The sequence below is a fragment of the Solanum lycopersicum genome, chromosome 2 (genome assembly GCF_036512215.1).
Source record: "Solanum lycopersicum chromosome 2, SLM_r2.1".
Classification (NCBI taxonomy): domain Eukaryota; kingdom Viridiplantae; phylum Streptophyta; class Magnoliopsida; order Solanales; family Solanaceae; genus Solanum; species Solanum lycopersicum.
The window spans coordinates 56,023,676-56,048,111 of record NC_090801.1 but is presented as its reverse complement, the minus strand read 5'-3'; the positions used below and the strand labels follow the sequence as shown (position 1 = coordinate 56,048,111).

Below are 24,436 nucleotides of genomic sequence, written 5' to 3'. Positions count from 1 at the left end.
AACAGAGATTTATCTATATATCATTTATAATAGTTCGAAAATATATTCATCCCTGCTAAATAATGAAAAGTAATAGATGACTTAATCCAATAAGTAGTATCTTATCGTAATTAAAAATTGATTTTAATATTGATCCTTTCGATCACGTTTATCTCATCGAACCTACCTAGTGCGATTTATTGACAAAAATTCAAAGTTGTTAGTAATAATATTTGAAACACATGCAAAGATGGGGTGAGTTGTGACCAGACTGGCAAGTGTTAACCGTATTTTTACCCAATTGCCCCAAGACAATTAGTATGCGGTCGATATCTTTCAATATAAACTGAAGCAAATTGAGTAGAAAAGGTAAAGTAAACAACTAAAAATATTCAATCAACATCACACAGCCAGCAGTAGAGTGTTTTGTGGTCTGCACATAGAGAGGGCACCACTTAGGGATCCTTTCAATTGAGCAAAAAAAAATCTGCATTTTTCTATGTAAGTATCTTCTTGATTCTCTTTGTTATGGTTGGGTTTTGGCCATTTGTGAAATAGATCTCTGTTGTTAGAGTATTTGGGGTTTTGAGATTTATGGTTTTTTAATGTCTGGTGGTGTGAATGTACAAAAAAAATTGAATCTTTACATGTAAATTGAATTATTGAAGTTCATATATGTAAATTGAATCTGAGGTGTGAGGTCTGCATACACTATGTACCCTCCCTAGACCCTACTTGTGGGATTTCAATGGGTATGTTGTTGTTGTTGTATATTTGTTAATTGAATTGTTGAAGTTCTTTATGTATCTACAAGGGTTTTGATGTTCTTTATGTATCTTTACATGTATATTGAATTATTGAAGTTCATATATGTAAATTGAATCTGAGGTGTAAGGTCTGCATACAATATGAACCCTCCTTAGACCCTAATTGTGGGATTTCAATGGGTATGTTGTTGTTGTATATTTGTAAATTGAATTGTTGAAGTTCTTTATGTATTTACAAGGGTTTCGATGTAATTCATGATGTTTACTTGAAGAATTAAAGGCTTATAGATGTCATGACTGATCCAAGTATATGATTTTAAGCAAGTTGCTTTTGTGTATTTTATGCATTGGGGCTTTAATATTATCAAATCTACGGTGTGATTTAACTAATCGATTACGTTTTGTGTCTTGTTATTCTTTTTTTTTTGGGTCAAAGAACATAAAAAGATAATCTGAAGGTGATTTGAGAATGTATGAATTTCTCTGCCTGTAAAAATGATAATTGATACATTCATTTCATGTTTGTAAAGGAGATCATTTTCAAGTATTTTTTTTCTGCCAATCTGCTAAGACTGATATACTGAAAAATTGATGCATTCTTCTATAAACTGAATGTTATGAAAATCGATAGCTTGTGTGCTTGAGGGCAAAATTTTAAATATTCGAGCCTGAGTTGATACTTTCTGCAATCTCTTTTCTTGCTTGTTTATTTACAATTTATGGTTACTGTGAAGCTCTTACTGTTGTTTCATTTGAATGAGAGTAAAATAATGATATATGGACTCATCGCTTCTTTTTTTCTTGATTTTTGCAATTTCATTTGACATCATATATAAGTTATTTGATGTTTGCTTGATCAAATACTCTTGTCTCATATAAAAAAGGAAATGTGCATTGCACAGTTTACCAAAAGTTACCTTGAAAATAGTTGCAATTAAGTAGGCCAAGCTATATTTGGTTGAGTTAGTAGTTCTCCAGGAGCACCCTGAAGTAAATATAACATGAAATCTTGTCTGGACTCAATCGTGGAGCTACTTAATTAGCTTAAATGCCCAAAGAGATGGAATAACTCACCAAGCGCCAAGATGTGTTAACGAGTAAATTTTTTAAAGATAAAATCATCAAATAGGACCTTGTGGATGGCTATATGATCTGTCTTCTATTTTCTTTATTGGAACTGTTCTCATCTCAATAGGTGCTCTTGAACTTCTTATTGAATATCTCACGTAGAAACATATCTTAGCAGCCTTCTAACTACATTCTGTTTCCTTTGCTATATCTAGCAATTAGCTGGTGTCCACGATGGTTGCACAAGGCTTCACTGTGGATTTAGATAAGCCACTTGTACACCAGGTAAAACTCTACAATCTACATCTTATATTTATTTTCTTCCGTCCTATTTTATTTATTACCTAACTTGGGGGAAGTAAATGGTTTTTTAACTACATTTCTTCTCATATTTATTAAATAATGTTAAAGAATATTTTTAGTCCACCTTATAGTTGGGAGTTGGGACTATATTTAGCCACATTAATATGTTTACTCTTGTCTTATGCTTTCTAGAGGTCTTTTAATCCAATTTGACATATGTATATGCCACTACGAAATATAGAAACTTCTAGTAAGGATTCATATACCATACTCCATGTCCCCAACTAGCTTAGGATTAAGGTGTAGTAATAGTAGTAGTTGTATAGTAATTCATTTGCTCCAATTACGTGACACTCTTTCCATTTGGGGCATTTCAAATTATTCGATGGAGTTCACTGCTAAATATTATTCTCTATGTTATTCTTAAAGTTGCAAGAATTCCAAACTCATTAACTATTTAGCTTTTCAACTCTGATATGATGCTTTCTCTATGAAACTCTCTTTTTGGTTATTACTTCAATATTTTCCTCCACTCTCATTAATATAGTACTGGCCAAATGTGCTCTCAGGTTGGCCACCTTGGAGAAGCTTATCAAGAGTGGGTTCACCAGCCCATTGTCAGCAAGGAAGGTCCTCGATTTTTTGCTAGTGACTTTTGGGAGGTATAGTTACTGTTAGAATTATTCATTTTTTCATTTTCCATACGTGTCTATGTAAGACAAGATTGATATAAAACTTGCTAGATTGTGTCCCATACAAATACCCCACCCCACGTGAAATAATTCATTTTCACATCATCTGACTATGTACATAAGATATTGATACCTTTAATTTGTGAAACAGTTTCTGACTCGCACAGTTTGGTGGGCAATTCCTACCATATGGCTTCCAGTTGTGTGCTATAGCATCTCTGTTTCTATCCGTATGGGTCGTACTGTTCCAGAGGTGGCACTGTTGGTGGTTTTTGGCATTTTCATCTGGACACTGATGGAATACACTCTTCATCGTTTTCTTTTCCATATCAATACAACGAGCTATTGGTTAGTGCTCTCCCTGTTCTTTTAGTAACCTGAGAAGGGAATGTTCTTCTAGCCCTCTGCTTCAGGTTCTTTATTCCTGTGTGCTTAAACTGATCTTTTGTTACAGGGGAAACACAATTCATTATCTTCTTCATGGCTGTCATCATAAGCATCCCATGGATGGTCTACGGCTGGTTTTTCCTCCTGCTGCAACGGCTATTCTCCTCGTACCAGTACGTGAGATTTAATATCTTAGCATTGTTTTATATTTTATCCTGAGAACCTTGTTTGTTTTTTGATTTTTTGTAATTTCACACAAATCTAGAAGATCCCAATTTCAAATGGTTAAAACCGCTTTTCGTGAAATAAAAGATAATTACTCTCTCCATTCGTCAATTGTTGCTACATATGGTTTTCGGAGGTCAAGCAATGCATTGGCAAGGCCATTTCATCTGCCTAATTATTGAAGAGAAACACTAAAAAGAATTAAGCACTTGGAGGGTATACATCAGATATTACATGAAAATCCACTTGACAAATTCTAGTTTAATTTTGGAAGAGTCTACATGGCCGTAGCAACTAAAGGGATATAATACTAGTCTACATCAACAGCTAGTCAAAGTTGGTAGTTTCTATACAAAATGTTGCAAGTTGAAAATCATAGGCTCTTATTATTTGCTTTCCCCAAATGACATTGATCACGACTACACTTATGCTGAATTTTGGGGGTGTGCTGAAGAGCAATGATTATTTGCTTTTGATACTGTACTTTGTAATTGCAGTTCTGGAACTTGATCAAATTGCTGGCAACTCCCACTACTGCTCCTGCTTTGTTTGGAGGCGGTTTATTGGGCTATGTTATGTATGATGTAACCCACTACTACTTGCATCACGGGCAACCAACAGTTGAAGTGCCTAAAAATCTCAAGGTAAGAGGATATGTTTGTTAACATCTCCCCAACGGCTTCATTGTGGTTTTTCAGAGAGTTTTTGGTGATGTCTCCTGTCAGGTGTAATAATGTGTTTGAGAAGATATTTTTTAGACCCTGCTGGTTTCTTTGTTTTAACCTTTTCAACTACTAACAGGAGAATCGTTATACCATTGCAAATTATGTTTTCACTTGTGGTACTTGAGAGTAGAAACTGTTGTTTCAGGTTATAGTTTGTGGTTCAATCCTGTCTTAACGGTAATTAAGAAGTGTCTGCCTGGGGTTTATCGTGGGTTAGGGTTGTGTTGAAGTGATATTTTCATCTCAATTTATGAATCTCGATAAGATGCAGTGTTCAACCTGTTCTATGATCTAACAAGTGATCTTTTGCCCTTCTTTCACAGAAATATCACTTGAATCATCATTTTCGTATCCAGAACAAAGGTTTTGGTATCACCTCTTCCTTCTGGGACAAAGTGTTTGGAACTCTACCACATTCAAAATCAGCCAAGAACAGATGATTCCCTTCGGATAGGAGAATCACAGCACTAAGTACTTTTTATTAGAAGGGTTAGAATTATTATTTTTTTCTTTGAAATCCAGTTCCAGTCTTTTCATTTTGCCACTATGTTCATGCTACAGTTTAATTGGAACTTGGCATTCCATCCTTGTGACAACTTGTGTAAGGGTTACGTAACCGTGCTGCGAAACAATTGTGCTCATCAGTCCATCTAGGTTGTATTTAATTTTATCATTGGGCTGTATGTTGGCCATTTATTTGTACCTTGTACCAGTTTGGCAATTGGAAAAATCCTGTTGATTCATGCAACAAATTCTCTCTTCTTCTTTTCTCTGTGTAGTAACTTGATTAACTGGATTGTTTAAAAGGAAACAGAACTATCTTGTCTTTAAAAAAAAAGTATACTTGGAGGAGTGTGACAATTTACTAGTGGGAGTGCATCAATTCTAATTGTTCACACACATCACAAATGTAATGGAATTATTTGAGTGTGGGAATATATATTTTCATATCAAGCATGTGTATCATGAGGCATAATGTTGCTTCTTACCTAATTTTCTCTTTCCTCCCCCACATAAGAAAGAATACAAAGACTGAAAACAAAAGATAGTTTACACTCCCTCGTTTCAATTCGTTTGACCTACTTTCATTTTCAGTTCGTTTAAAAAAGAACGACTCTTTCCTTTTTTTTAACAACTCTTCAGTTTCAACTTTTCATATGACATGTTGAGTTTCTTACACTATGTGTCAATTCAAAATAGGTCAATCAAATTGAAAAGGAGATGGACAGTGTTGCCTGTGTGTACATTGAAAAGAAAAAAAGAGAAAAAAGTTTTGGCACCATAGTAGGACCTCTAATTATAGTGTTTCTACTTTATGCTTCACAGCACCTTCCTCCAATGATTTAGAATTTAAACATGCCTTATTGAAACATCTCTTTATATTCTCCTCTCTCCTTCTCTGTTTCTTCCAAAATAAAATTATATTTTCTAATCGATACGCGTGACCAGACATAAATCTTCAATTTCCATCTATATATATTATTGTCCAAGATCATGCCATGTTTCAACAGTCCAACACTATAATGTCTTGACCCTTGTTATATTCTTGCTTCTTGTCTCAGATACTAAATATTTGGAGGGAATTTTTATTGAGTCTGAATTTGGATTATCTTCAAACATGTCTTTTCCATGGAAGAAGTTGAAGAAGACAAGTATATCTCAATTGGTGAAGGACCATATTCATTCTCAAAAACCTCTTATGGTGGAAACTGGTTTCCCTTCTTCCCTTGTGGATCTTTTTGTCAAGAATCGTCGAAAGTTCATGAAAACTTCCAAGAAAAAGAGGGCTCCTCCAGTGGTGGCTGAGCTCCCTTTAAGTTCTCTTTCGACTCCACCTTCCCCTGTATGTTGCATATTTGAGAAGTCTGAGTTAAAGGGGTGTCAGGAAAAAGATGAAAGATTTGATCTTGATGAAGCTGTTGATAAAAACACGGTGTTAGTCGCGCTTCTGAAGGTCTTTCTGGTGGTGTTTTTGGTTTTAGGAACAAAGAAACTTGTAATGGGAATAACAATGTCAGCTTTCTTGTTGTACTTCATTGAGTATTCGGGTGAATGCGTATATAGATGGATCATGACTGTTGCAGGAGCACAAAGGAGGAGTCTTTTGATGGTACAGCAAGTCTGGAGATCCTCTGGAGTCGAAATGGTTGAGTTAGAAGAAAAAGATTGTGTTTTCAAGACGCGATTACAGCAAGAAGAGTCAAGTTCCTCTGAGTCCAGTAGGTATGATAATCTGATACGCGAAGGAATAGACTCAACAGAAGAAGAATCGAGGAGTCATGACTTGTTGGAATCCAAGCGAAAGAAATCTCAAAAATCAAAGATGAAGAGATTTATCGCAAAGAAGTTCAAAAGGAAGATAAGTAATCAGGTGATCCCAGTAAGGGAAAATGATGATGAAACTCAACTTGATGCTCGAAAGAGCGCTGAAGAAGTGCTTGATGCAACCACTGTTAAGGTGTCTAGTATAACCAGAAAAGAGCAGAGTTCAGCTAGTATTGATCTACTTTTGGTTGTTCTTGTTGGCCTTACCGGAGGCCGGATTTTCGCGCTTGTGTTTACAGTAACATGGTGCATGATGTCAAAACAAGTTTTGCTCAAAACTTTAGTTAGAATTTTTCAATTTATTTGTGGAAAGCTGTGAATTGCAGACCATTTAGATAGTTTAGTTTGCTTTAGCTGGAGATTTTTGTATTTTGTCTTGTAAAGTTTCTGATACAAGAGATTATATTGCATTCAACAACTCCAAAATTTATATTTCCATCACTTAAGACATTCATTTTTTGTTCTTGTTGAATTGCACAAGCATGTGTTGAAGTAAAAAAAAAAAGTGCAAAGGACAGAAACCACATACTTTCAAGGCAAAATTATCATTTGTCTCACTACAGGAATTTGATAAGCGCTGATATTAATTTGATATGCGAGATACATTAATCATTAAGTAAGATACATTACATTTTATACATGATACGTTAATCAGATGTTCATTTATACATGATACACTAATCTGATGTGTGAGATACATTCATTTGATGCGCTGATACCTTAATTTGATGTGCAAAAATAATGGATTTTAGAAATTTGTAAAACTAATAGGGGATAATGATAATAAGAGAACTTAAAGATGGAATTTCTGTCATTTTTCCTAAAAATAATTTAGGTATTTTAGGAAAAAGAAAAGTTGATTTTAACCCAGAGGAGGTAAACTTGAGTATTACGAATTACGATGAATATATGTTGCTTAAGAACCATCGCCAATAAGCTGAAAGTTCATCGAACCAACCAACTTAGCTTCTAAGTTTCTCGAAATGCCCATTCAAACTAGATTTTATATGTCTTTTTTTTTAATTAGATAAAGGGAGGAAAGAGGGATATGCTCGTGGCCAAAAGGAACGAAAAGGCTTTCCCTATTTGAAAAAAGGAGATCTGTGTTATTTTCACTATGCTTCACACATGAAATTCTACAGCTTTTAAGAGCTTATCATAATCCTTTTTGTGACTCGACTAAAATGAGCATGCCCATTTTCAAATTGATTAATAGATAGATCCAAAGGAAGGGAATATTATGGTACTGATGGAATTTAAATGCTTGGAAAGTTGGTGCATTAATTATTTTTTAGATTTTTATTTGATGACTTATATTTATATTGGTTTTAAATAATTCAAAATCTTTATGTAGGGCTCAAAGTTGAAATATTTGATTAATAGTTAAGTAATTTTAAATCTTAATCATCTTAGTCGGAATTTAAATTTAATAAATCGTTAGCATTAAATGAATTTTTAGCCAAAAACTACATTCATCCTCCATTACGCTTTATTTGATACATGAATTCCTACAAGGGTAAATATTTATTTATAATGAATATTTACGTTTAAAACTAATCACTTTAACATTAGTTAACTAAAAATTATAAGAAAGAAAATATGTCTTAATTAGTAATAATTAAGTGATATATTTGTATATTTTCATTGACAGATAAATTTATTTCTAGAGAAAATAACATATTTAATTCTTGAATTATTATTACATTCAAACGTTGGCCCATATGTTATTGATGAGTACGGAAAAATTTTATATTAACCAAAACGGCAAAATCGCTGCATCAACAGCGATTTACTTCCCCGGAAAAAGCAAAATCGCTGCAGAGGCAGCGATTTTGCAAAATGTGAATTTTTTTTAAAAAAAAATGAAATCGCTACCTAGGCAGCGATTTTTTTAAAAATTTGGAAGTCGCTGCCTGGGCAGCGACTTTTATAGAATTTTTTTTTTTGAAATGTGCAAGTCGTTGCCCAGGCAGCGACTTGTATAATTTTTTTAAAAATTTTTTTTAATTTTTTTCTTAAAATAAATGTGGAAACAATGTGGAATTTTTTTTTAAAAAAAATTCTTTTTAAAGCAGCAATTTTATAAGATAAAAAAAGTTATAATATTTTTTTTTATAAAATTGCTACTTTAAATTTTATTTTTTTAAAATAATTATTTGTGGAAAATCGCAGCGATTTTCATATTTTTAAAAAAAATTATAAATTCGCTGAGTGATTTACATATTTTTTAAAAAAAATTATAACTGGTTATGCCGTTTTGGTTAATATAAAATTTTATATACCGTTTTGAAATTTTTGTTAATATTTTGTACCCTTTAGGCTCCGTACTCCATGTTGATCTAAGCACAATTAATTAATTTTTAGACTTAAAAGAGCATTAAAAAAATATTAATGAATAGAATTTATTGTTATCGTGGTATTGTTACCTCAATTGCAAGAATCAACTAAAATTCGAGAATTGAAAGAAATAACTGCTAAAGAACAGTTAAGAACAATGGAAAAAACAGAGAAGAAGGAAAATGCAGATTTTAAGAGAGAAATGAGTTGTATTATATATTCATGATGAACTTCCTTTACAATTCAGAACTATATAGGATTTAGAACTGAATTAGCTGAAAGAAAAATATCTACTAACTGTTTCAACAGTAGTCTTAACAACTTTAACTAACTCGGTATTAATTAATTAATTTCTGATGTGGCTCAACTAATTTCCTAAATTCCTGTTATTCATCCTAATACCAAATATGTATAACAGGTATTAAGCATAACCTACTCAACATTTCAGGAGCATTATCATTAAATTCTCATTAAAAAAAAAAATTGTCTTGATTAAAAGACTAAAATTTTCTATTTTATTAAATTAAAGATTAGATGTGTTTAGAATAATGATTATAAGAATTAAAATTGGACAACAATAACATAAATTTACGAGATTTCACAAATCGAGAGTATAGAAAAGATATATATATATATATATATATATATATATATATATATATATATATATATATATATATATATATATATATATATATATATATATATATATAAATTTATGTACATCTTATCATTACCTCACGAAGGTAGAGAAATGTTATATGGAAAAAGGGTCTGATATACCCCTAAACTTTGTTATTTGAAGCTGATATACCCCTCGTTATAAAAGTGGTTCATATATGCCCTTACCGTTATACAAACGGCTCACATATACCCCTGTCGTTACAAAATGGCTCACATATACCCTTCATTTAACGGAAGTTAAAAAATTAGTTTTAAATTTATATTTATTACTTTTAATTTTTTTGAAAAAATTATTTAGAGGTATATATGATTCTTCTATCAAAGTTCAAGGTATATTTTAATTTTTTTCATACATAAATTATTTTTTGACTTCTTTTATTATAATTATTTGAGTTTCTTATTCTTATTATTTTTTTCTTTCATTCCTTAGTTTAAAGAAAAAAAATTAAACTATTTTTTTTGTGTGTGTATTGTAATTTAATTTTGTATTCGAAGAAAAAATTTGATCATCTACAATAAGTTTTACAAGAATATTAGTAAAAATAAATTTGATTATCATAATAATAATTATAAAGTAGTAATTGAAACCAAAAAGGTCAAAAAAAATATTTGACGAGGATTAAATTTACTCATATGGTATTATATTTATTAGAAAAAAATAATAAAAATTTATATTTAAATAATATTTTTTTTCATTTCCGTTAGAGGAAAAGGGTATATGTGAGCCATTTGTTTACAAGTAGGGGTATATATGAGTCACTTTCATAACAAGGGGTATATCAGTTCTATATGACAAAGTTGAGGGGTATATCAGACCCTTTTCCCATGTTATATAGAAAAAAAACTTAAACTCAAGCTCAACCAATTCAGATACTTATAAGAAAATAAAATTGATACTCTCTTCATTCCATTTTATGTTACACCATTCTCTTTTTGCTCAGTCCAAAAAGAATGTCATTTTTCCTTATATGGTAAATATATAAAGATACAATTTCTTTTTTACCCTTGTTAGTCTCACTTAATTTTAAATAAAGTACTCCATCTGTCCACTATTGTTTGTCATGGTTTATAATTTTAGAGTCAAACTATAAGAACTTTGACTAACATTTTAAAATGTATTTTCATCATATTGATGTGCAAAAAAAGTGTAATATATAGTACATTTCATATAGTTTCGAATATTTAAATTGTTTGTTTAAAATATCAAATTAATGTAATCTTATTTAACTTTAAAAATTAATCAAATTGACTTTTAAAAGCGCAACATGATAAATAAAAGTGAAAAGATGAGTACTTTTCAATACATTTACGAGGAGAGAGAAATGTGATTCTATTTTTTGACTTTTTTTGAAGGGTGATTTGGTAAAATTTCAAAGTCTTCATTTATTTCTTAAATTTCGTGTGCGGTCAAATGTTGTCACATTAAATGAGACGGAGGGAGTATATAGCAATAATCTGGGACTAGTAGTGTTGTTTTCTCTTATTTTTTTTAAAATCTTTTGTATTTACATATGTTGATGAAATTTCAAAAGTCGAATATGGAGAGGATATAATGTAGTAGACCTTATCAATATCTCGTGAAAATAGATATGTTGTTTCCAGATGACCTTCAATCAAGTTCAACAAATCCAAATACAATGAACTAAAATTGGTATATAACGATAATATTAAACCAATTTTTCTATTTTACTAATCAATTTTGACAAATCAAGAAAAAATAATTTTTTATTTACCTATTATACCCTTAATTCATTACTTTGAAAAATATAGAATTTCTTGACAATCTTAAGTTTTTTAATTCATCCACTTGATGATTAATAAAGCTAAAATGGTAAATTCATAATGTTTAAATTATTATTTGAGCGGGACTTTTGGAGGCTTCCTTGTCGTGTGCAATGCGTGAAGGAGTTCCCTGTCTGGCTCTCACGAGAAGGAACATCAAAAATAATGAAAAGTCGAATGCATGTATATAATGTAACGACATATTTTAAAATACGTGATTTGAATTGATAGGCTGTTCGCAGAAAAGAAAAAATTCATTGATCCCATAACAATTCATTCTTATGTTTAGCATCGTAAACCCATATCTTCAAAACAAATTTAAAGGTTATTTCTCTTAAGACGAAAATAGTCTATGAGTCCATCATATGAACCCAAAACCCCCAACTCCCATTATTATTATAATCTTTTCAAATTCCCAAAACCCTTCCTTCTTCTTTTTTCTTTCCCACAACAATCTTCCCTTTATTTGTAACCCCCACCCCACCCCCACCCCCCACCCCACCCTCACACTCACCCCTTCTTCAAAATTCACAATTTATGCATGTCACTAATCACATTTGTGTATCTACCTGGCCAGTATTAGGTACTTTCTTCTTCACCCTGTCTTGATTCTCTGTTATCATTGCTAGTAAAAGGTGCTATCTTTCTTGGTTTCTTGTTGATGGGTGTTTGATTCTCACTTTGTAACCCTTCTCTACCCCCAATTGATATAAAGGTACAATCTTTTTTTTCAGCCATTCTTGATTCTCTGTTACTATTTTACCTATCTTGTAAAGTAAGTCTTGGGGTCCTTTTTTCCTTTTGAGGGTATCTTTCAAAGATAACCACTCAACCCACAAGCATAACTTTTTGTTTGTTGGTTTGGTTTTGCCGATTCTTGAATTCTTGTCATTTGGTGAGGACCCAGAAACTGATTTTGTTTTGTAGTGGTGAAAGAATGATTGGTTTATGTGTTGTTATACATGTAAGTGGTACTTAAGAAACAGAGTTTTCGTTAATCATATAAGATTACTGCTTTAAATGCAGCGTGTTTTGATACTGTGTGTATGTGTATTCCATGGTTATTGCTTGGTGCAGAAAAGGGTATATGTATTCCATGTTTTTTATAATGTTGTGTGGAGAAATTAGAAAAAAGAATCTATTTGTGGACTCTGAATATGCTGCTGTCGAAAAGTCTAAACATGTTATGATTTCTTTAGTACCTGATTAGCTGTTGAATTAAGTATTAACATGTGGATGGAGATGGTTACTTCTCCTGTTGCTGGCTTATTGTCGATGGAATGAGTATTCAAATCTAATTAGGGAATTGTTGGTATTAACTATTGACTGTGTTCTTGGCGTTAATATTGTTACAAGTATTAGTACTGAAACACTTTCTCAGTGTAGGATTTGAATTGTTATAAGTATTCAATTACCCTGGCAAAGCTATGGAAAATGGAAAAGTCCCAGCAAGTGGTCCAAAGAAATTACCTTTCACGCCTAAGGCTATCATACACCAAAAATTTGGTACTAAAGCATGCTATAAGGTCGAGGAAGTTCAAGAGGTCGTACAAAATGGATGTCCTGGTTTAGTGATTCCTCAGAGAGGTCCTTGCCTCTATCGCTGTTCTCTGCAACTTCCAGAATTTTCAGTAGTCTCTGAAGCCTTCAGAAGAAAGAAGGATGCCGAGCAATCTGCTGCTGAGAAGGCTATACAACAGGTTTTGTCTTACTCTCTGCTCTTGAGCTATTTAAATATTTGACAGAAAGGAGTGTGGCTTTGCCATAGGAGGTGTGTTTTGGTGATGTCGAATTGTCAATGTCACGACCATTCGGGGTGGCCAATGATTTGGACTTGTGACTTCCATGTTGGAGGTCTCAAGTTCGAAAACCCTTGCCAGTGGAAGCAAGAGGTTTGCCTTCTGGTCAAGCTCGTTGTACCAGGCTTGCCTAGTGCAGGTTACCCTCCTATGTGGTTTGCAAGTTATTGCATAGGAGCGGGGGTTACCCTGGGCGCACCCAAAGGGTAGCGGCTGCGGGTTCCCTTGTCATCAAAAAAATAAAAATTGTCAATGTCATGTGATGGCTAGATCAAGAATACTGTGTGTTTTGGAGCATAGTCTGACATTAAGGGTGTTCTGTATTAAATGTGTTCTTTTAGTTACTTAATGCAATCCCTTTTTTTGTCGACAGTGGTGATGTTGAAGTTGAAGTTGATTGACACTCTTTCTTATTTCCTTTGCATTCCATAGAATTAATTTCATGGAGTATCTCCTTGGATCAGATAGTTTTGAATGTTGCCTTTATTGTTGACTACCACAATGGCCTGACTGTTTGGGGCTCTAGAATAGCCCAGTACTAAAGAAAAAGAAATATTAGGACTCGGTTAAATCGGGTTCTACTCAAGGAAACAACTTTTTACTTTCTCTTTTGCTGATAATTCAGGTTGTGCCGTTGTAGAACCAACCAACTCTTTATCATAAATTCTTCATTTCTCTTAAAGAGTACTGCAAATGAAGTGAGCAGTTGATGAATTTTCTCTCTCTCAGCTTGTCTCATAGATATCCAAATGTCTATGAGAAGGTCAGCACTAGCTCATGCTTGTCACATAGATATTTAAACATCTATGAGAAGTTTATCATTAGCTCATGTTTGTTGTTTATCTGTAATTCTGCATGCTCTTGTGATCAGTTTTAACCAGTGTTGTGAATGGCGAGCGCCTCATCGCCAAAGGCGAGAGGCGATGCGATGCGAGCCCTTCTCTCCATTCCACACTGAGGCAAGGCGACCCAAAAAAGGCGACCTATGGCGACAAAAATGGCGCCGCCTTTTTGATTTAAATTTTTTTAAAAGATTTGACTTAACAATATTAGTCAAAATTAGGGTTTTTTTGTTTATTTTCAAAATTTGCTGCTGCCCGACTCCTCTTCCCTTCACCATCTCTTCGCCCCGACACCTCTTCCCTTCACCATCCCTTCGCCCCGACTCCTCTTCCCTTCGCGATCTCTTCTATTGTCAAAATTTGCCGATCGCGTCTCTTCTCCTGTTTTCCATCATCTTCAAGGTGCTGCTGCACTGAGGACCTGAGGTATACCTCTTTTTTTTTTCTTCTTTTGATTTTTTCAGTTCTTTTTGAGTTCCTTTCTTCAAGAGTTGGATAGTTTTGAAGAAGAATAGACATTTAAAGTTTTAGTATTGTATTTTGAATTATTTGGTCTTTAAAGTTTTACTACTATTGGTTTTTGAATTGAATATTTGCTAATATGTGTTATTACTATTAAGATTTTGGATATTTATGTATGCAGTTAAATATTTTTAATTTTTGGTATTAATTGATGCCTTAATTCAAAAAGGCAAGCGCCTCGCTGCTCGCCTCGCCGAGTGGTGAGGCAGGCCCTTGTCGCCTTTTGTCGCTTCTCGCCGTTCAAAACACTGGTTTTAACATATGAAGTGGACAAGTTCTGATTTTTGTCTCAGCTTGAATCTTAGATTTTCAAATGTCAGTGACAAGCTAATGCATTGACCACTCGTGGTTGTTGTTTATCTGCAGCTAGGTATCCAGCCTAAAGAAGTTAATCTCACTGTGGAGCAAGCATGGGATGAATTGGTTGGTCGACTATCATATTTGTTTTCAATTGAGGTATGCAACTCTATTCGTGTAAAATGTGGTGATGCAATTTTTTTTGAGAAGTCAGCTGAAATATTACATAGTTTAACTAGCCATGGAGAGATCGAGTGAGAACTTTGACTTATATACATGTTTATCAGCATAAGAAAGCATCTGATGAAATTATTGGAACTTGTCTGGGAAGCTGGTTTCTAATAATCTACTATGTTTTATTAGCTTTGTTTCAACAAGGATAAATGACATCTTATGCATGCTAGAGTTTGTGAAATATCTAATGCTCATAAAGGTTTATTAATTTTTTTCTGTTGCATTTTCATTAATAGGATTACTGACTTATTTGTGTGAGTAGGTTTAAATGATGTGAACGGTTTGACTAATAGGATGTAATTCATAAATGCAACTTTTCTGCAGCTAATGAACTACCTAACTGATCTTAATTTTACTGTTCATTTTTTTCATTTCCGGTTGTTGATGAAAGTTCCTTCCTGCAATTCACCCACTTAGTGGTCACTTCAGAGCAGCGTTGGTGAGAGAAGGTCACCTCAATGGGTTTATTCCTCTGGTAGCTATTGCCACGTTTGATGCAAAGATCAATAGCTTATGTAAATGTATATCATCTGAAATGGAATCAAATCCCTCGTTGGTGATGTCCCTTATTATTGAAGCTGCAAAGAGATTAGAAGATTCCCTCTTGTTCTCTGAAGAGAAGCGGTCATTGAAGAGGCTAACTCCACACCCTCCTGAGATTATACAATCTTTACCAAAGAATGAACCTAATTCCCCAGAGAGCATTTCATTTGAAGCAATACGTGTTCCATCTTCAGCAGAGAAGACTGTGGAACCTGTGATACTTAATGCCTCTTCTGGCAATTATTACCTGGATGTTATTGCAAAGGAATTAGGGGTTAAGGATGCTTCTAAGGTTCTGATTTCAAGGTGAGAAAGAGTATACACAGAGCATTGGACTAGTACCTTGTTTGGCGCGTAAAAATTTTGTAATACAGTCTGCTTGATTTATAGCGATCAGAAGTTGATTTTAATCCAGTATGGTAAGAAGTATATGAATGAGCTTCTATCCAGTGGTTGATGCAGCCTTTGTGCTGGGGGTCCAAATGAACCCATTATTTTTGACAGAGTTTAAATATACATGTGAAAATCATTAACTGTTCAACCAGTATTAAATCTGAACCCAAAATTTCAAAAGTACAATGAGTCCTGTCTAAAACCATGAAGGTTGAACTGATCATTTTAAAACCTGTATCGGACTATGCTTCTATCTAGAGTTCTCTAACAGATTGTATGGTTTCTTCTTCCAATGCTGCTATGATATATACTCTATGCATCTTGGAATTTATGTAGTTAAGCTAGACAACAATCTTGTATGACCAAAACCGAGAACATCCCCATAAAGTGGTTATATATGGGGGATTGGAATTTTTTTGATGGTTGGGTCAATGTGAGCTGTAAGCTAGCTTTGCGGTTATGTAAGAAAAGGCTTGATTAAATAAACAATTTTTTCCATTTGACTCAAGCATTTGCTTTCACGATGAACCCTTTTTTACTGTTACAGGACTATTGGCAAAGCTTCCTCAGAAACGAGGTTGTACTTCTGTGCTCCAGAGTCCACAACAATTGGTTCATCATCAGAGCTATATATGAAACAAGCTAGTTCATTTAAAGGATATGTGAATACCATCGCGACTTACCTATCTGGTCAAGAAATATGTGGTGATGCAATTTTGGCGTCTGTAGGATACACTTGGAAATCTACTGATCTTTTTTATGAAGATTTATCCTTGCGTGCATATTACAGGTATGTCCGTGGCATCATTTTTGAGATTTTAGGCAGCAAAGTCTGGTTGAATCAAAACATAGTCTGGCTTATTCTAGACCAGATTGACATGTAGAATATGTTTGAATTGTGATGGCCGTTGTAGTAAGTTTCCTTCCTTTCATCTGGGTGTGGTGAGTCAAATAATGGAGACAGTGGATTTGCATGATGAGTTTAGGGTGCCCAACACTCACCTGAAGTCACAATGTTGTACTTCAGGAATTTCTGTTCTTTCTTATTTTTGTGTTTGCCTTTTGGCTTCTTTATTTATCCGTGATGCGCAGTTTCTATTGTTGATTTTGCATAATTATTTCTTTCTTCTTTTTTAATGCACAGAAAGTGGGGCTCATTTTCTCTTCTCTTTTTTTTTTCCTATCAAGATTACTTGCCAACAAGATACCCAGTGGAATTTACAAGTTGTCTAGAGAAGCAATACTTGCTGCAGAACTTCCCACAGCTTTCACAACAAGAAGCAATTGGAGGGGTTCTTTTCCAAGAGATATTCTCTGTACATTTTGCCGCCAGCATCGATTGTCTGAACCTGTATTTTCAAGCGATTCCATTGAACCTCTGCCAGATTTACCTGGACGTAAAAGATTGAGGGATACATCATCAGGTGAAAACGAAACTAATGAAGGGGGTCTTGCAGCTACTGCTGTAGCACAAGAAGGGTGTAATCTAGTCTACAGATGTACAGTGAAGATATACTCCAAGTGCCAGGAATTAATTCTGCTGTGTTCACCAAAGGAATCTTATAAGAAACAGATTGATGCAATGCATAGTACTGCCTTAAAAGTTCTCTCATGGTTGGATAGATTTCTTGATAAAGTTGATATGTCTGTGGAAGAGATCACATCATCTGCAAAGGGATTTGATATTCTTATTTATCCTCAACAGCTTGTTAAGGAGTTCACATTATGTCAAACTTTGTCCAAATATCAGTGGGGCAGTGCAACACTAGCAGGAAACTTCGTGTGTCCTAGCTACTCTAATGTACAGAATAACACACTTGAAGAAGAATTATCATCTGGAACGACTCCATCTAGTGGTTCTTTGGTGTGTGTGACTTACAAGATATATTTAGCCACGGAAAGGGAATGCATTATGGAACATCTTGAAGGGTCTGAAGAGTTTGAGTTTGAGATTGGCAGCGGAGCCGTATCTCCTGTTCTTGAAGCAGTTGTAACACAGATGTCCGTTGACCAGTCTGCATGTTTTACTATGGAATTGCCTGCAAAAGAGATTGTTCTAGCAGTGGCTCATGATTCTGCAAATATCATTTCATTATTGTCTTCAGGTAAAGTTAGGCATCTGTGTCATTTTATTCTGATTGCTTTGCCCTATTTGTATTGGTTTCTAATATAGAACATGCTTTCCGCTGATCACTTATCGTGTCCAAACCATTTAAAGTTTCTGATGTGTTCCTGTAATCTGAAGTTCCCTCTCCTCTCTGGACTCTCTGGAGGCAGGTACTTGCTTAATGAAATGTGAAGTCACTTTGCTGCGTGTGACAGTACCCCTGGAGGATAGAATGGAACAGGCCTTATTCTCTCCCCCATTATCAAAACAACGTGTTGAATATGCGGTGCAGCACATTAGAGAATCTTGTGCTGCTTCTTTGGTATTAGCCTTTTCAAATGATTTTTCAGTCTCTTTAGATATTTAAAGGGCTTGTTCTGATCTGTAGTCCATTGCAGGTTGATTTTGGATGTGGTTCTGGAAGTCTGCTGGAGTCTTTATTAGCTTATCAAACCTCTCTTGAGAAAATAGCAGGTGTTGATATTTCACAGAGAGCTCTTGCTCGTGCTGCAAAGGTCTGATGCATTCACAGCCCTTTGACACTGCTTTTTTGCTATCCTAATCTCTCTGTAACTGACCTATAACTAATTCTTTTACTGCATTTCTTTTTATTGGCAATGATAATCAGAGCTTGTGCATTTTCTATCTTAACCGTAGGTTTGAAACTGAACCTGTTATTCAAGTGAGAAAATTCAGGAACTGCAATGGTTATCTTCTGTCAATCCAATATTAAGATATTATCTTGTGTCATCAACTAAATCCAATTTAGCCTATAATTTCAGTGTGACATTTTACTATTTGATAGTTAATGACATTATATTTGGATTGTCAAAGCTAGAAAGATGTTTCCTAGGCCAAAATGTCAAGGTCCTTTTACCTGTCAAAAGTATCTATATGAAATATGCACACTGAGGCACGTGTGTCTATTTCCTTGCTATATATATATGTTCATGATATAGGTTTTCTCTATATCCATATTCTGGCATTGGAAGCTCCGAAGTAGATAATATTTTTAATTTGTGGTGGTATATGGTTATAGAGTCTGGAAAAATAGTTTCATGTAATGAATTACATGGAAGTGAAAAAGATCTTTTCTCCTTTTTTTCTTTTTGGAATGGAAAGCAACTTCATACCATCATCAATATCATTGGTTGTTTTTAGACTATCAGAACAGTTAAACTAATGAGGTCAAAAATGTCAGCTCAAGATGCTAAAAAAATTCTGAAGATCTTTAAAAACTACAATTAACTTCTAAATTTTTTGCACTGATGGAGCATAGTTCTATACTTAGTGTCTACCACATGCAGAATGTATATGATGTTGATAGCTTTTAGGACTTCCTCAGTTATCTCTCGAATTAGAGTAGGTGGGAACTGACTTTTGTAAAGTTCCTGGATATGGATACTGAAACACTTTTTAGAACCTGATGTGACCCACTGCAACAATGTATTGTTGCGGTTTTGTTTGTATAAAATGTTAATCATCAAAAGAAGGCCAAAAAGAAGACCAGTCACATGCATTACCGGTCTCAAATTATTATTAGACTTTTATTTATGGTTTCACCTAAGATAATTTTTAACTTCCAGATACTTCATTCAAAACTCAATGGAAATATAGAAGCTGAACAACCAATCAACAGTATCAAGTCTGCAATACTATATGATGGTTCGATTTTGTCTTGTGATTCTCGGTTGTGTGGATATGATATTGCAACCTGCTTGGAGGTAATCAGTTTCTCTTCTATTGATTGTTACATAGCTTTTAAGATGTTGTACTGATTTTTTTTTTCTTTAAAAAGATCAACTTCCGGGCATTTCGAGTTTCATGAAATATTTGTGTAAAACTGCTGATGAACTTTATATCCATCCTCAAAATGAAGTCTATGGCTGGTTATATGTACAGTATTTTTCATTGAAGCAACTGAGTTGATCGGTGAACTCTGTGATATGATCTGTCAACTTGATCGCTATAGATGGTTTAGTGTGTTAGATATCATGTACTCGTGTATTAGTATTTGAGGTCAGAAGGTAGATATTCTGGAGCAGTAAATAGTATGTGATCTGAAGTGTTTATTCAGAGGAAGCCGTTTTCTGAACCTTGCCATTATCTTAAGTTAGAGGCTGGTGTAAGTGGCATCTTCAAAACTTGTATGTATTTGATTTATAGCAGAGAGCAGACAGGTTTTTCTGCTTCCTTGACATCTGAAAACTGGCAGAGATATGGCACGTTCATTCGCCTACCAGAAGAGTACAGAGCTTAGCACTCATTACGAGGGAGGAAGGGAGGGAGGGGAAATTAGAAACTGAGTTTTCATTATGGGTATAGTGCTGGCAGATTTCTTCAATATTTCTACTCCTATGTGATGAACTATATTGGAGCGGGTGGTTCTTATCGTTATGATTGGTTCAATTTAATTTGTTTTAGTTTCACTATGAATAATGATGTGATGATATTTTCTAGTAGTTCAGTAGTGTCTAACCACTTAAAACACATAATCTCTAAGTTTGAAGAAATTAGTCTTGCTAGGGAGGTGAGTGATGCATCAATGATGCTTCCAACGTTCTTTATTGGCACTTATGTTGTGTTAAGTGTGATATTTTCTGCATTATATATTTTTGGATTCTGTCTTTTCTTTCCTCCATAGAATCTTTATAGCATTAACACATAGCTGGGAATTTTGATCAACTATAGGTGATTGAACACATGGAGGAACAGGACGCATGTTTGTTTGGGGATATTGTTCTCCGTTCATTTTGTCCACAGATTCTTATAGTCTCCACTCCCAATTATGAATACAATGTGATTCTCCAGAAATCTACTCCCCAATACCAGGAGGATGACCCAGATGAGAAGAGCCAGCAGCAGTTATGCAAATTCCGCAATCACGATCACAAGTTTGAGTGGACTAGACAGCAGTTCTGTGAATGGGCATCTGAGCTAGCTTTAAGGCATAATTATGATGTCGTGTTCAGTGGTGTTGGGGGAGAAGCTAACAAAGAACCAGGATTTGCCTCCCAAATTGCTGTTTTTAGAAGAAACGATCGCAGTCCCGTGAATGCAGATTTTCCTGAACACTATGATGTTATATGGGAATGGAGTAGTGACAATAAATAGTTGATGATTTTAACAACAGTTCATTTTGGTTAGTGATGTGGACTCCAGAAGCTATAGGAATTTTGTAATCCTTACCTAAATATGCTTGAAATTGTAGTAGAAATTATATACATTGCTTAGAAAGGTACAAACAATACTCCTTAACTCATGACTAGAAAGTTTTATACTTGAACTTTAGTTTTGTTCCATTTTTCTCTAACCTTCACTTGTAGAGATATGGTATGTTGTGAGGTCATACTCATAGTTACAGACAGACATATCTGGTTGAAGAAGTTTCTGTTCATAACAGTACACAGTTTGAATTGTTGCATTGAACATGAAACACTTGCCTGAATTGTTGTGTTTGTGGAAGGCGCGGTTTAGAATTTTCACTAAAAGGGTTTAAAATCAAACGGTTTGAATTGTTGCATTGAACATGAAACACTGAATTGTTGTATTTGTGGAAGGCGCGGTTCAGAATTTTCACTAAAAGGGTTTAAAATCAAAATGTTTGAATTGTTGCATTGAACATGAAACACTTGCCTGAATTGTTGTGTTTGTGGAAGGCGCGGTTCAGAATTTTCACTAAAAGGGTTTAAAATCAAAGTAGATACACAAACTAGCCGAAGGAGAGTACCAACATCTAAGTTTAAAAAAATAAAAAACTACTTCCTCCGTTTCATTTTATATGTCATAGCTATCTATAAATAGCTGGACTACAATACTTGTCATTTTATAAAATTTGTGCATAAATTACCATATTTTGCTTATTATACCCTTGATAGAATAATCAATTAATCTTGAAAATATATTCATCATTTATTATAAAGTTGACTTAAGAAAAACATTCAATAAGGGTAAAAGGGTAGAGTTATATCATTTCTTAATGTAGCGTAAAGTAAAAAAGTGACATAAAACGGGACAGTGGGAGTATAGTAAAATTTTCTATCTAAGGGGGTTTGGATGAACCTTGGTCATAAGTGGGCTCCGCTACTTTAAAAAAATACAAAACCTGAAATTTAAATTACATTTTCAAATAAAATTTCAACTTCAAATCATGTCCGAACGTAATGTCCCTAGATTTGCATCCCATGCAACATAATATACTACAATATATACTGATGAAAATGTAAAATTTACCAATGATGGGAAGATAGTGAGCAAAAAAGCAGTACCCAAAAAGTTTGTTGTATTAGTTGCAGCACCAGCTAAATCAAAAATGCATAACTGATGCAAAATACACAACAAAACTCATCATATTTGCCACAAATCCTATGTTATCCAACAACATCATTCCTGCAAAATCACATTTAATTAAGTGTGTATCGTAGAAAATATTTTCTGATGTTTGGTTGAAAATTACGTGATAAGTATTCATTTTGAACACTAGTTTAGTACCAAATATGAAGAAAGTGGGAGTAAAGCCTCCTTGTCGACGATTCTTCACGGGGATATAAGCGATATCTGTTACACTTTCATCCGATCCCTAAAAAAAAACATTAAAAATTTTATTAGAGTTATATTTTACTAAACCAACTTTATTTGAATTTATTTTTTTAAAACAAGACTTACCATTGTGAAGACTGATTAGCACTCAATTGATCAATATATCATGCAAGATGTACTAAATACTGAAGTAGTTTAGAGAGGTTGTAAAATATGTCTATATTTTATATATTATATATAGAAATAACTATAAAGAGTAAAAATGTATCTTTCTAATTGGGCTTGGGGTGGATCTAGATAGAGTCTACGGGTTAGGGTCGATAGAAAATTTATGTTATTTATATATAATTAAAATTATTTTATATGTAAATATAATAAAAGTAGAAATTCCTTTGATTTGTTTGAGTGGTAACTTTATATTTTGAAATTTGAATCATTTTAGTGAAATTCTGACTCTGCATGATAAGATAACAAACAATCAAATTGAATCTTCTGGCCGTTTTCAGGTTTTCAACCAAGAATATATAAGAAAAAATTAAATAAATATTAAAACTAAGGATATAATTACAAATACAAAATATGTAATTACAAAAGTTATAAACCGGCCTTTAATACAGTTAAAAGCAATTCAACAAACTATAAATAACCCCCCCTAAGAGATGGAGCTGGAAATTTTAAATATTAGAAAAGACGGTGGTGTTTTTAATAAAAATAAATATATGATTTGAATCAAAAGTTATTAGGTTCTATCAAACTTGTAGACCGTCAGAAAAGGCTGATTTTTTGAATATAAATTTGATCCATGATGTTAGTGTCAAGTATTTTTGTTTTTTTGAATTGTATGTTTGTCCATGAAATTAAATCGAATGAGATGTCAAGAAATGTGAAATTAGGTTTTAGGCCTAACTCGCACCCCAAAAGCTAGCTCAAAGAGAGGAGGATTGCCCAAGTCTTATAAAGAGTCCACCCATCTCATTAATCACCAATGTGGGACTTTTGTCATTCTTTAACATCCCACCTCACGCCCAGTGCTTAGCATCTGGTGCGTGGGCAATTTTAATTTTGGGGACCCCAACATCGGGTGAGACGGGCCCTGCTCTGATACCATGTGAAATTAGGTCTTAGGCCTAACTCACACCCCAAAAGCTAGCTCAAAGGATGGAGGATTGCCCAAGCCTTATAAAGAGTCCACCCATCTCATTAATCACCGATGTGGGACTTTTGTCATTCTTTAACACCCCACCTCACGCCCAGCCCAACATCGGGTGAGACGGGCCCTGCTCTGATACCATGTGAAATTAGGTCTTAGGCCTAACTCACATCCCAAAAGTTAGCTCAAAGGGAGGAGGATTGCCCAAGTCTTATAAAGAGTCGACCCATCTCATTAATCACCGATGTGGGACTTTTGTCATTCTTTAACAAGAAAGATACAGGAATATTTTTTTTTTAATTTAGAAAACGATACTATAGAATCATGCAGCACCAAGTTGGGAATGATCCCTCTGTCATTTATATTTATTATGTTAAGTTTTTTAAAAGTTAATTTGATTTATTTTTAAATTAGATTACATTACTTTAATTTATTAAATAAAGTTCAGATATTCAAAAACTATACGAAAATTATTATACACTGTAATTTTTTACATATTAATATGATCAAAAATTATATCCTAAAATATTAATTAAAATTTTTAAAATTTAACTCTAAAAGTAAAAAATATGACAATTAATAGTGGATTGAGAAAGATACTTATTATTATAAAAAAAAAATAGGTATGGCTGTATTAGACAGTTAGGTAAATGAAGAATTATGTAGGAAAAAAGAAGAAGAAATAAGGTAGTTGTAAGCTTTAAGTTTTCAGAAAGTTTAAATATTTTCCAAACTA

At 33.7% G+C, this 24,436-nt stretch overlaps 3 protein-coding genes across 6 annotated transcripts; all 3 read left to right on the top strand.

Annotated features, from left to right (window-relative positions):
- Window positions 1-238: 238 nt before the first annotated feature.
- Window positions 239-4,898, top strand: LOC101256740 (dihydroceramide fatty acyl 2-hydroxylase FAH1). The gene is made up of 7 exons (XM_004233105.5): window positions 239-480; window positions 2,030-2,099; window positions 2,687-2,779; window positions 2,961-3,157; window positions 3,264-3,369; window positions 3,919-4,065; window positions 4,470-4,898. Exons 2-7 carry the CDS (start codon window positions 2,049-2,051, stop codon window positions 4,584-4,586), a joined length of 711 nt encoding a protein of 236 aa, XP_004233153.1. The 5' UTR covers window positions 239-480; window positions 2,030-2,048; the 3' UTR covers window positions 4,587-4,898.
- A 78-nt stretch (window positions 4,899-4,976) lies between these two features.
- Window positions 4,977-6,897, top strand: LOC101257038 (uncharacterized). The gene has a single exon (XM_004233106.5). It carries the CDS (start codon window positions 5,765-5,767, stop codon window positions 6,788-6,790), a length of 1,026 nt encoding a protein of 341 aa, XP_004233154.1. The 5' UTR covers window positions 4,977-5,764; the 3' UTR covers window positions 6,791-6,897.
- A 4,775-nt stretch (window positions 6,898-11,672) lies between these two features.
- LOC101264590 (small RNA 2'-O-methyltransferase) lies at window positions 11,673-21,302 on the top strand. 4 transcript variants are annotated; one of them, XM_010318646.4, is made up of 10 exons: window positions 11,673-11,857; window positions 12,661-12,974; window positions 14,804-14,893; window positions 15,360-15,817; window positions 16,452-16,694; window positions 17,093-18,009; window positions 18,182-18,333; window positions 18,410-18,526; window positions 19,598-19,735; window positions 20,703-21,302. In XM_010318646.4, exons 2-10 carry the CDS (start codon window positions 12,702-12,704, stop codon window positions 21,123-21,125), a joined length of 2,811 nt encoding a protein of 936 aa, XP_010316948.2. In that variant the 5' UTR covers window positions 11,673-11,857; window positions 12,661-12,701; the 3' UTR covers window positions 21,126-21,302. The 4 variants fall into 4 exon arrangements, with proteins under 4 accessions (XP_010316948.2, XP_004233884.2, XP_010316949.2 ...); XM_004233836.4 differs by having other exon boundaries at window positions 11,675-11,989; XM_010318647.4 differs by having other exon boundaries at window positions 11,744-11,857; window positions 12,656-12,974.
- The last annotated feature ends 3,134 nt before the right edge of the window (window positions 21,303-24,436 follow it).

Excerpts from the sequence above, each read along its gene's own strand:
- LOC101264590 (XM_010318646.4), top strand. The coding sequence starts at position 12,702 with ATGGAAAATGGAAAAGTCCCAGCAAGTGGTCCAAAGAAATTACCTTTC. Across the intron at positions 12,975-14,803 it reads CTGAGAAGGCTATACAACAG|CTAGGTATCCAGCCTAAAGA; the intron begins GTTTTGTCTTAC and ends GTTTATCTGCAG. Across the intron at positions 16,695-17,092 it reads TCCTTGCGTGCATATTACAG|ATTACTTGCCAACAAGATAC; the intron begins GTATGTCCGTGG and ends TTTCCTATCAAG.
- LOC101256740 (XM_004233105.5), top strand. The coding sequence starts at position 2,049 with ATGGTTGCACAAGGCTTCACTGTGGATTTAGATAAGCCACTTGTACAC. Across the intron at positions 2,100-2,686 it reads ATAAGCCACTTGTACACCAG|GTTGGCCACCTTGGAGAAGC; the intron begins GTAAAACTCTAC and ends ATGTGCTCTCAG. Across the intron at positions 3,158-3,263 it reads ATCAATACAACGAGCTATTG|GGGAAACACAATTCATTATC; the intron begins GTTAGTGCTCTC and ends CTTTTGTTACAG.
- LOC101257038 (XM_004233106.5), top strand. The coding sequence starts at position 5,765 with ATGTCTTTTCCATGGAAGAAGTTGAAGAAGACAAGTATATCTCAATTG.